Here is a 12,931-nt window from a genome sequence, read left to right as displayed (position 1 = left end):
ACTCAATAGGAACTAAAATCAGACTGGGTGTATAATGGGCAGCCAATCTGCCACCACGCATTGTGAGCCCCTACTGAAGTTTAATTTTACCCCTAGTATTTCTTGAACTTGAACCAAAGCTGTTCAATCTCACTTTTATGGGTACTGGGTGGTGCAGTAAGTTAAGCACGAGCCTTACAACATTGGACATTGTAATGTATGCACCTGTGAGGATGCTGTAGAGCTATTGCATTGTGTGGCTTAGCCAGTCATGTGATGTTCACAAGACTCAATAAAACCCCAGTCAGTTGGGTCTAGGTTATCCACGATGAGGTATACAGTTGTGAGCCTAGGGGATGAACTGGTAATGTGTAGTGTGATTGTTAAACCTTTGTTCATAAACCCATCATCATTGGCAGTCTCTCAAAATCAAGGAAGACTTGCTTCCACTCTAAAAGTGAGTTCTTAGGCGACTGAGCAGTCCAATACTGGAATTACAGTCTCTGTCACAAGTGGGACAGAAAGTCGTTGAAGGGTGGGACTGGTTTGCAGCATGCTCCTTCCACTGCCTGGGCTTGGTTTCTGCATGCTCTCAGCGATGAGACTCGAGGTGCTCAGTGCCCTCCCGGATGCACTTCCTCCACTCCACTGTTAATAAACCAACCAGTTCTTAATAGCAATGTGCTGCTATGAATTCTTCAGCAAAGAACTCATGATGCAAATACATTACAGACATAGATTTCAATCCAGCAGACTGATGGGATGGAGGCCTCTTGTGCCGGATGGATGTAATGACCCTATGTGAAATGAGCTTTGGCACCCTCAACACAATTCCTTGAGGGCATGGGCCACAGTGCAAAAGGACCCAAATTGACACTAAACTGGCCTCACTTAGAGAGGCTATAATGGACTGTAGGAAATAGAAAACTGTCAGACTGGTGTAAGACGATTCTGAATTAGGGACTGGTACATTGTTGTGGCATGATGGAGGGAGCTTTACTTTGCTATAATCTGACCGTAAAATGGAGGATGCTCCATTCCATAGCATTATCACCCAAATAGGCACAGGGAAAGAATCGCACGGCAGTCAATTCCTCATCCATTATGTTGGGGTATGATATTCAACTTATGCCCCAGCGTGTGGTTGGCCTCATTGACATGCCACCAGTGAACTGCAGCTCACTAGTTGTGGGAGCGCCGGATTTTTTTTATTCCTTCAGGCATCGCTGGCATTTATTACCCATCCCTAATTGCTCTCGAGAAGGTGATGGTGAGCCACTTTCTTGAACCGCTGCAGCTCATGAGGTGAAGTTACTTGCACAGTGCTGACTTTATCGTAGCAATTTGGTACAACTGAGTGCAGTTGAAAGGCAACCACATTGCTGTGGCTCTGAAGTCACATATAGGCAAGAACAGCATATTTCTTTCCCTAAAGGACATCAGCAAACCAGATGGTTTTTATGACAATCCAGTAGTTTCATAGTCACTATTCCTGATACTAGCTTTTAATTTCAGATGTATTTAACAAACTGAATTTAAATTCTCCACAGCATTGCATCATTAATCCAGGTCTCTGGATTGCTAGTCCCAAAACATAACCACTATGCTACATTCCCAGCCCCTCATACAGTGTGCCAGCTGGCTAGTCAGATTTCAGAAGGTAGGTGGGGGAGTAGCTGGGTGCCCTCGAATGAGCAGCGCGGGGGTGGGGGGTGCCCTCGAATGAGGTGGGTGGGATGTCATCGAAGGTGGGGTGCCCTTGAACGAGAAGGCTATGGTCCGGAGTTTTTTGGAGGGGAGAGCGCAGGAGCACTCCTGCACAATCAAAACCAACTGAATTTTTTTTTTTAATTACCTGGGCCGCTTTGTACCTGAAAATTGCAATTGGATGGTTTTAGCAACCGTGTAGGAACCTAATTTGCATATTTAAGAGCGGCCTGATTATTGCATCAGGTGGGATTTTCGTGTCAATGGTGCTTTTCCTCCCCGATTGTCAATTACTGGCCGCCTGTTATTCAGGCTAGAAACGGGCGACTGGCAGCCGACAATCACCCCCCGCCCTCCCCCCCCCCCCAAGGACCCGATCTCAGTTTCTCAGTATCATTGTCTGCCTGTGCGCTGGTTCCGAGGAAAAATGAATATATAGGCTGCGCTGGATGGGGTCGACATCATGAACCCAGTCTTGAGGAGAAGAGTAAAGTGAAGAGCAGGTAACTAATGATAACACTGAGCAATCCCCTGTGTGTAAACCAGCACACAGGAGCTGGGGGTCAGAGCCAATGGTAATACTGTTGCACCCCCTGCTGGTAAAAAGCCTGTGTTCTCTTTGGTTTCGTACAACAAGATAAACAATTCAATCATTTCACACTCCCCGAGCACTCTTTTTGAACTTAATTAATATGTGTTAGGATTACAATTGCACAAGACCTGAAGCAATTTTTCAAACCATTCTCTTTTTTCTCCGGCCCTATCCCAGTTGCTTCAGATGATTTGCCAAAGGCTTCAGTGCTCCCCGGGATACCATGCTTCAGGTCTCAACCTTAGTCCTACTCGGCTGTTTGATGAAAATGGACAAGAAATAACAAATCCCCTTTTTCTTGAAAACGATCAGAAGGTTTGGGTGTCTTATGGAGAGGACTACAGGTAAAATGAAAATGCAATTGTTATCTCTGTGTAATCGCGGGCTGACCTTCCCTTCGGTTACCTCGCTGCAAAGGGGAATGCACAACCCCAGGTAATAACTTTTTTATTACATCCCTGGCATTTTTTTTTCCTTTTCTGGGGTTGTGTCTCCAGACGTACTGGAGGAAGCATGACATCTCTGTCTGTCTAGCTTTATCCATAGAGCCCTGTCATAGTTCCTGATGTCTGCCTGTCAGCACTCCGAGAAGGAATTTTTCATGTTTGAATAGTCACCTTAATGATGGCAGATGGAAACACTACAGGGGGCATAGCCCATCATCCTGTCGATGTTGAGGGGCTGCGCTGACCTGTTCCACTGCATTCGTATTTTGTCCATTTTTTTAAGGCGAAATGGACAGTAATTGAAAAGTATCTGAAGTGAATTTTTATCAAACCCTCTGACAACACAGTCCCCATTGTTTGTGTTGCTCCCAATAACGTCTTAACCTTTTATGCACCAGTGACAATAAATGGAATGACAAATAGATGGGACCCGAATTCTCTGTGCCTGCCTTCTGATGCGATGCAATCTACTTATAAGAGAAGGGGGAAGCAGTACGATGGTGTGTGTCACTAGTCCTTCAATTAACTACCAAAGCACAAATCCAAACTGAGTGGCTTGACAAGCACAAACCTTGGCTGCAAATCTGACATTTTATTTTTTTAAGAGAGAGATGCTTGAACTAAGATCAAAAAGAAAAAAATATATATCAGCAGCTTCATATTGTATAGTTTTTGTACTTTATTTTTTACAGGCTTTATCAGTGAGATTCTTCTGAATTGAGTTATTATAACCTGCTAAAAATGCAAGGTTGGAATCTTCTATTCACGGAGTAATTATGACTGGGAAAGAATGAAGAACACAGTTTGTTCTGGCAGATTTGAGGAAAAAAGCCAGTGCTGTTCATTTCCGTTCATTTCCATTTTCAGCAGCAAGTGAGGGGATATAGTGGACTCCTTGTTGGCTCAGTGGGTAATTTTTCTCTTCACCACTTGGCTGGTAAACCGGAGGAGCAGGTCGAAAATCAGGCGGGTTTCTTACTGGGTAGACAATGCTTTCCGCCGGTGTACCGTTTAAAAATGAACCCCCTCGGTGCTTGTGTCAGTAAATTATTTACTTTCTTTCAATTGTCCCTAAAAAAAAAATAAGGGGATTGAAACTGACCAGGATCATGAACTGAGGGAATATGTTACAATTATACATCGCGTTCATGTAAAGCACCTTGAAAACCTTTTATTATTTGCGGAGAGATAAAGGCATATCATCTTTTTCACGCTGTTATTAAGATGTGTAATATTATTGCGATGTGTGTTTGTGAACAAGGAGGGGGAGAGGGATCTTTGTCTCATGCTTTTTCATGAAAATTGTGAGTCTTTAAAAGTGAATGAGAATATGCAGTGTGAAGTCTTAGAGCAGTTCTGTATGAACCCTGTACCAGTATAAGCGAAGAGTGTGACATGGCCAAACTGCAGTGTCTCAAAATTGAGCTTCCCTCTGCCAGCTATTTTAACGAACAAGCTTGTGTCACTAAGCTTAGGAGAGGACAACTCGATGTCTCCCTGAAGTTTCATTAAATAAATAAATTTAATATGCATTTTTTATTGGTGTTCTGCAATCTTTATTTCTGGAATTAAACACAATAGGAACATAGGAACATGAGGAGGCCATTTAGCTCCTGGAGCGTGTTCTGCCATTCATTGAGATCGTGGCTGATCTGCGACCTAACTCCGCATACCCGCCTTTGGCTCATATCTCTTAATACCTTTCGTTAACAGAAAGCTATCAATCTCAGATTTAAAATTAACAATTGACCCAGCATTAGCTGCTGTTTGCGGAAGAGAGTTCCAAACTTCTACCACCCTTTGTGCGTAGAAGTGTTTGCCAACTTTATTCCTGAAAGGCCTGGCTCTAATTTTAAGTTATGTCCCCACCAGCGGAAATAGTTTCTTTGTATCTACCCTATCAGTTCCCCTTAATATCGAGAGAACTTTGATCAAATCATCCCTTAATCTTGTAAAGTCCGTGGAATACAACGCTACCTTGTGTAATCTCTCCTTGTAATTTAACCCTTGGATTCCGGGCATCATTCTGGTAAACCTACATTGCACTCCCTCCAAGCCCATTTATCCTTCTAGAGCTGAACATGATGCTCCAGGAGTGGTCTAACCAGGGTTTTGTATAGCTGCAGCATGATTTCTAACTCTTTGTACTCTAATCCTCTAGATATAAACGCCAGCATTCCATTACCTTTTTTGATTATTTTACGTATCTGTCCATGACATTCTAATGATCTATGTACATGGACCTCCTAAGTCTCTTTGGAGCTCCACTGTTTCTAGCTTTTCACCATTTAGAAAGTTCTCTGATCTATATTTTGGACTTTCAACACCAGGAAAGTTATTATAAATACTGAACTATTGCTAATGTAGAATTTCTAAACTATCACAAAAAATATTGAAGGACCAGCAGATCTCCCACACATTGGAAGCTGGAACATGTACTGTTTTATAAAGACAAGGGCATTACATCATGTAGTATGCAATGTATTATTCTGCTGCTAAGGTGGATCGGCGTTTTAATCAGCCTGTGCCTTAAAGGTCACAAGGACTAATTGCTTTGAATAGATATGTCTTGAGGTCAATTAGAGAGGCTAATTGCTGTTGGGCATATCCTAAAATCAACTACAGGCTAATTGCTTTTTTTTTTAAGTATGACAAAAATTTGTACATGTGACACCTGAAGGGTTAAAACCTTTTTTTAAATGTACATAGAATTATTATTGTACGATGTGTACAATTTCTGTGACGGAATCGAGCTGCAATCCAAATTAATTTATCATGTAAAGGATTGCATAATGTCTAATCTTGCAAATTAGATCATTCATTAATTTGAAAGCTCCAATAGTTCATTTTTTGTAATTATGTATATATTCTTTTTATTCCAATTAGCTACCCATGTCAACTATATTATATGCAGTACAATTATGATGCAAGGAGTGTAAAATAGTCAAGGAAGGGACAGACTGAGACAAAAAATAATCCTCGGGCAGAGTCCTGTGGTAATATAAATGTAGAGGTCACTGAAAATTTTAAAAGTAATTATTTCAATTATTTTACCATTTCATCAATTTTTTTTTAACTCTTGTTTTGTTTTTGGAATCCTTAATTATATAGATTGTTTTAAATGTATAAATAATTGGAATTGAGGGCTCTTAACGATAACGTAGTTGAATCATTTCATAAAATAACATTCACGTGTGCATTGGAGTTAATTGCTTTATTTCTTTTGTAATTTCATTTTGCGGTGGAAAGACAAAAAAAATTGAAAACTTGACAATTACTTGTTGCTGTCTGTCTGTTTTACAGGAGCATCAGCAAACCATTTCTCTGTGTGAGGTTTGAACGGGTAATAGGAGTTATGGAGCAGGACCAGAAGGTGGTTTATAAAACTCCTCTGGAATACGATGGCCCCTTAACTGGCTTGGAAAAGTATGATGCTTTGACCACATTTTATTAATATGTTAGATCACCCTTTTTACATTAAGACATGCTTTAATGAATTACAGTATTAAATGTGAAAGCCGTTGAATTGAGACTATCTCATTGGTTATAAGAGACTCATCAGTCATCTGTTCTGCTGGCACGGGGACGTCACGATGGCCTTTTACAGGAGTGCTAGGAGATCTAGACAAGATTTTACACTATTGCCATATTTTTGTAAGTGCAAAGGCCCCATAAACCCAACAAGCATGCAGTTCTTTCTCAGGAACAAAGGAATAACAGGTGCCGTATAACCTGTTCTATTATTCCGTTCATTTTTATGGCTTTTTCGAATTGGAAATGTCTTTGTTACCTCTAGACTTGACTATTTAAACGACCTCCTGGCTGGCCTCCCACATTCTACCCTACGTAAACTAGAGGTGATCCAAAACTCAGCTGTGTCCTAACTTGCACCAAGTCCCGCTCACCTATCACTCCTGTGCTCACTGACCTACATTGGCTCCTGGTTAAACAACATCTCGATTTCAAAATTGTCGTCTTTATTTTCAAATCCCTCCATGGCTTTGCCCCTCACTATCAGTGTAATCTCCTCCAGCCCCACAACCCCCCTCCACCCTCCCCACCGAGATGTCTGTGCTCCTCTAATTCTGCCCTCTTGAACATCCATAATTATAATCGCTCAACCATTAGTTGCCTAGGCCTTAAGCTCTGGAACTCCGTGCCTAAACTTCTCTGCCTCTCTACCTCTCTTTTCTCCTTCAAGACGCTCCTTAAAACATACCTCTTTGACCAAGCTTTTGGTCACCGACACTAATTTCTACTTATGTGTCAAATTTTTAATCTATAATACTCCTGTGAAGCGCCTTGGGACGTTTCACTACATTAAAGGTGCTATATAAATACAAGTTGCTGTTGTTGTTCACAGAATACCAGCAGAGACTGAGTTCCCAGTGGTTGAAGGCTAGGTTGTCTATATGTGGTGACCATCCCTGCCAATCCAGCTCATTAAACCCTGGGAACTCAGTCTTATTTGCACTTGTCTTTCTTTTATACTGGCTTAGCCGGGGGATTTGGAAAGGGGTGTTCTTAGTGCTGTTCAAATTTTGTTTGATAATGCTCCTGTGAAATGCCTTGGGATGTTTTACTACATTAAAGGTGCTGTATAAATGCAAGTTGCTGTTGTTGTTATTCCCTCATTGGTGGATAGATCCTAAATCAAGTTGTTAGTATCCACAGCCTTAGATCCGTGCAAGTTAATGAGAACGTGCTTCCCCCCCTAACTGATAATAAGCATCTATTTATATGTTAATGTGCATCACTGGCAGGATCCTAGTGCTTTACACATGGAGTCGTGCATCCAGCCACTGATGAGTGAAACCCATGACGTATGGATAAGAGTTTTCCAATGAAAACAATGGTATACTTTTTTATGGGATAATCTGGGATCTTTCCTCAAGATTTGATCCATCCCATTTACAATGTTAAGAGCAGTGTTAAGCATTCCTCCCAACCGTCCCTAACACCAGCCCCAACTGGGAATAAGGACTTGATTTACATAACGTGTTGGAAGTCTCAGTCTCGGATTTGAAAACATAATCCGGGCTGATGCTCCAATGCAGCACTGAGTGAGTGCTGCGCTGTCAGAGGTGGCGTCTTTCAGATGAAATGTTAAACTGTCTACCTGTTCATGTGTTCCTGTGACACTTGTGCAAAGAAGAGCAGGGAGTTCTCTCATTGCCCGTCAACCAAAGTGGATTAATGGGATACTCATCTCGGTGCAGTTTGTGGGATCTTGCTATACAAAGGATGGCCTCCACATTCATATACAAAACAACAGTGACTATACTTCAGAAAGTAATTAATTGGCTGTGTAGCGCTTTGGGACATCCTGAGGATGTGAAAGACACTATATAAATGCAAGTCTTTCTTTAAAACCGGCTTCCCATTTGGAGGCTGCTTACTGGCCATTTTAATCTGGAAGAACAGCACCCACACAGAGTTAGACTTCCCCAAGGCCCCCCCCCCCGCCTAAGGAAAATTTTACACATTTGTACTGCCGAATGGCCTCCTTCTGTACTCCCAAGATTCTATGTAAAGTCCACCCTAACAATCTGAAAAATGGTAGCTATGACAATGTAGCACTCCCTCAATCTTGTGCTGAAGTGTCAGTATACATTATGTGTATCGTGGAGCTCGAACTCATGACCTTCTGATTCAGAGGAAAGAGTGCTACCAAATAATGAAGCTGATAACAAATAGAGACAGTAAGAGCTTGAAAACCAAATTTTTGTTGTGTCTTTTCCCTTGTAAGTGGGATAGATTCCAACACCTCTACCTAAAGAAAGGAAAACTGGCATTTATATAGCGCCTTTCATGACCAGCGGAAGTCACAAAGCGCTTTACAGCCAATGAAGTATTTTTGGAGTGTAGTCACTGTTGTAACGTGGGAAACGCGGCAGCCTAATTGTGCACAGAATGCTCCCACAAACAGCAATGTGATAATGACCAGATAATCTGTTTTTGTTATGTTGATTGAGGGATAAATATTGACCAGGACACCGGGGCTAACTCCCCAACTTTTCTTCGAAATAGTGCCATGCGATCTTTTACGTTCACCTCGGTGGGGCCTCGGTTTAACTTCTCATCCGAAAGACGGCACCACCGGCAGCGCAGTACTTACTCAGCACTGCACTGGAGTGTCAGCTTAGATTTATGTGCTCAAGTCCCTGGAATGGGACTTAGAACCCACAACCATCCGACTTAGAGGCGAGGGTGCTACCAACTGATCCAGAGCTGGCACGAGGAAGTTTCACAGCTACCTCGGAAGTTTCCGACCGTTTGTGTTTTTATGTTGTTCTATTTAAGTGAAGAAAATGCTGTCGTAAATTGAAAGACAAATTTTAAGATGAAAAAGAATCTTAAAGAATTAGTTAAAATGAGGAAATCTTGTGGTTGATAGAATGCACAAAAAAATTAAAGGTCTCAACTCATGATTGACTTTGTAGGTGTGAGACTTGGGAAGTGTGCACAGAATTCCCAGAAAAGTATGACTGGGCACAAATGAATCAGCTCTGTCATGGAAAGATGGATATGACAAGGAAGTGCCAATTCCTTCAATGGAAGGTGAGTAATACTCTGGTTCAACTGCTAACTAAATCTGGCCTAGTTTTAATTGTGATGTTTGCTGTACTGGAGCTGAAACCCTTCAGCCCTACTCCACTGATATAAGTGTGGCAGTAGGGGCACTGGTTACCTCTGTTCCTGACCCCGCTTAGGGTCAGGCCAAAGTCAACTGATTTAAATATCTTCAATAGATAACCATGCAAGCATTGGCACTTCTTGGGTACCCGCTAGAGGGAGCATGGGATATGGGGTGCAATCCAGTATCTGTCATCAGTGCCGAAGCCATCGCTCCTTGGTCCTATCAGAATCCGCCTTCATCGGACCTTTTGCGCCAATCTCCGCCCAGGGGTTGACGTTGGGGGCAGAGAATATTTGGCTCCAGCGTTCTTTATTAATATTAGTAAAGACACTGTTTTATCTGTATGTTTTGCGGCAGCTGTTTGGCAGAGTGTGCAAAGCATAATGTAAAGTTGGGTTGTGATAAGGCCTTCGATCTGCATGACCTGCTCTGTGGATTGATGCAGTGACACTGACAGTACTACTTTAATTTGTATTGTATATATTATCCACGATTTGCCTGTTCCCGGATATCCCAATATCTGATAGTATTCCTTTGCTGAGAGATGGGTGAAAGATGTGTGTTGAGAATCATATCTGGGCTGCGTTGAATAACCCAGTAGGTGGTGAGAGCAGTGCAGATTGATTTTTTTTTCTGGCTTTATCTTGATCAGATAACGCAGAACGAATGGGTGAAAAGATGGGTTCTATTTTCTCTTTTGCTAGCGACTCCATCTATATGTATGTAAAAATCTTACGTCGTGTGTGTGTGTGTCACACTTACGACTTCACTTTCCAAATGTCACACCAGAGGCCTAAAAATAGGAAACGAAAACTGGCCATATCGTGAGGGTTTCTTCTGACCTGGAGCCAGATATTTACACTTAGTTACAGTTGTGCTCTAATTGACCTCTGAAGTTTACAAGCAGCTACAGCTCACTTGATTTGCCGAATCAGACCATTGCCCACAGGGTATAAAATCACAGAATCTTAACAAGGCCATTTGGTCCATCATTTCTTTGCTGGCACTCTATAAGAAAAGAAAGATAAACTTACATTTATATAACGCCTTTCATGACCTCCGAACGTTTCAATACGCTTTACAGCCAATTAATTATTTTTTTGAAGCGTAGTCAGTGTTGTAATGTGGGAAACGCGGCAGCCAATTTGCGCACAGCAACTCCCACAAACAGCAAACTGATAATCTGTTGTTTTTATGTTGATTGAGGGATATATATTGGCCAGGACACCGGGTATAACTGCCCTGCTCTTTGAAATAGTGCCATGGGATCTTTTACTTCCACCTGAGAGGGCAGATGGGGCCTCGGTTTAACGTCTCATCCAAAAGACAGCACCTCCGACAGTGCAGCACTCTCTCAGCACAGCTATCCATTTAATCCCATTCTCCCATCCTCTCTCCATACCCTTCAGCAGTGGCCTTAAAGAGACTGGTCAGCAGCTTTGTATTACAGTTGCGCTCCAGACTCCAGACTACCCATGAGCGACAGCAAAAGGTGATTCTCAAGTGCTTTTGAACCTTTCCACTCTTGCTTTAACAGATTCAAGACCTGCGTTTCGTGGGGCATTTCAGTTAACTTGCGATTCACATAAATATACCTGATGATTACAAATTATGTTATCAATGCAAATCCTTTTCTTTGTTTTGAAGGCATTTGCCCCTGAAAATCCACGGGACATAGTCCCACTAGTTACATCAGGATCATGCCCATAGGTGCCCTCCAACACAGACCCTGGTGGAATTTGCAGGGTGGGAGGGCACCTCAGATGCATGGAGCAGACATATTCCTGTGGCACTACAGGTGCATGTCTGGTGCCCATCTGTCCTGCCCAACCAGAAAATCCAATGCCTGGCCACATTTGGGGGGGTGGGGGGGAAGGTTGCCCAGACCCCATGCTGTCTTCCATCAACCCCTTGGCCATCTTTGGAGGGCTAGGCCAGTTTCCTTTCATGGGCCCTCCCTCCTCCTCCTACTTCCATCGCCATCTGGAGGCCAGTACACCAACAGTCAACCTTCTCCCAGGCCTCTATCAAAGCCTCTTTATTGTCATCACCGAGGAAATGCTCAAGTGCAGCTGAGAGTGATTGGCCCGTCAACTTATCCTGTTGTAATGTATACATCTGTGAGGATGCTCACAGGTTGGTTGAGCTGTTGAGTTGGGAGTGGCTTAGCCAGTTACGTGATGTTCACGAGACTCAATCAAACCCCAGCCAGTTGGATTCAGGGGGTCCACGACAAGATGTGAGCCTAGTGGATGAACTGATAATGTGTAGTGTGATTGTTAAACCTTTGTTAATAAACCAACTAGTTCTTAATAGAAATGCGTTGTTATGAATTCTTATCAAAGAACCCATCAAGCAAATATATTACACCTGTCTTTCTTTGGGAAAGGGCCTAGCCTATGCTCATTGCCTCTCCATGATGGTAGATTCCAGATCAGGATCTCATCATTCGGTCTTCTTCTTTCATATGGTAGCAAAGCAAATCAAATGTCAATATCTGAGTTAGACATCCAGGCCAAAGCTTACGGCATAACAGCGTAGATATTAGGTGAAAGACAGTTATAGACATTTGGCCTATTTTGTTTTCACAGCACGGTACATCATCTACTTCTCACATTATGTATTGGGAGTGGGGGCGGGGAGGAAGGCATTCAAGAGTAGCGACAGAAGCCAGCGTAGATTAAGCCATTCCCGCTCAATTGACTGACAGAAAAGTGACGGGGCTACAACAAGCTTTCCATAACAGAAGACATTTTCAAACTGATTTGGGGGTTGAAATTCGCTTTATATCGCCGCCCGTTAGCACCAGTGCTAGGCGGCTAACGGGCAGCAAAGGCCTACCTTCAACGGTAAGCAGCATCCACGGCGCCGGAGAAATTCGGTTGGCTCTTTGGTAGAGTCGCCAAGAGGCAACGCTGTGCCGGCTAATGCCACCCGCGTGGTGACGTCATCCAGTGTGCAACACATCCTTGGCGCCTCTATCGTGATATTTAGTTTGAACGTCGGCTTTCCCGACAGGCGTTCTTACAGCCTGGAAATAGTGGTGAGTAAACAGCAGAACTCGGGTGGAATCGGCCAGAGAGCAAAGTACGTTTTTTTTCTTTAGTTATTTCTTCATTTTTTCATTAGTTTTAATAGTGGGGAAATTTGTGTGTGTGTGGGAGAAGTTTGAGGGTTTTTTTCTTTCTTACCTTTTCTTCCCGTTTTCCAGCTAGCATGGCGGCAGCCTCCTGGTGTGAGATTCAGTCGACCTCCTGAGCTCTCGCCCGAGGATGAGTGTGCAATGCCTCTTTTTAGCACTGCTCTCTTATCGTTGGGTGTAAAAATGAATTTGGCCGTTGGAGCCTGCGCCCAACGCCTGGCAGTAAAATCAGCACTCAGGCGGTGACACCGCCTCAAAAATGGCGTGACCGAATTTCGACCCCTTGGTTTTCACAGTGGTATTTTGTCAAGTACTTTATTAAACTGTAAAACATGGGAGAGATTGCAGCTTTAACTGGTTAATGGTTAGCCATATTAGAGAATGTGCCTGGCATTATCACTGGCAATAACAAAATGCCTGCTGAT

The 12,931-nt window shown here is 42.8% G+C and overlaps 1 protein-coding gene across 7 annotated transcripts in view; it reads left to right on the top strand.

Annotated features, from left to right (window-relative positions):
* The window catches only part of LOC139280046 (doublecortin domain-containing protein 1-like), a 761,217-nt gene that overhangs the window by 261,198 nt on the left and 487,088 nt on the right, over positions 1–12,931 (top strand). For all 7 annotated transcript variants that reach the window (XM_070899504.1, XM_070899503.1, XM_070899506.1 and 4 more), the window contains 3 exons: positions 2,456–2,622; positions 6,028–6,150; positions 9,168–9,285. In XM_070899504.1, coding sequence (XP_070755605.1) covers positions 2,456–2,622; positions 6,028–6,150; positions 9,168–9,285 — 408 coding nt within the window. The remainder of the gene's footprint in view (positions 1–2,455; positions 2,623–6,027; positions 6,151–9,167; positions 9,286–12,931) is intronic.

Source organism: Pristiophorus japonicus, chromosome 14 (genome assembly GCF_044704955.1).
Source record: "Pristiophorus japonicus isolate sPriJap1 chromosome 14, sPriJap1.hap1, whole genome shotgun sequence".
NCBI lineage: Eukaryota > Metazoa > Chordata > Chondrichthyes > Pristiophoridae > Pristiophorus > Pristiophorus japonicus.
Note: the sequence above shows the minus strand (reverse complement) of the source record. Positions and strands in the feature narration are given on the sequence as shown.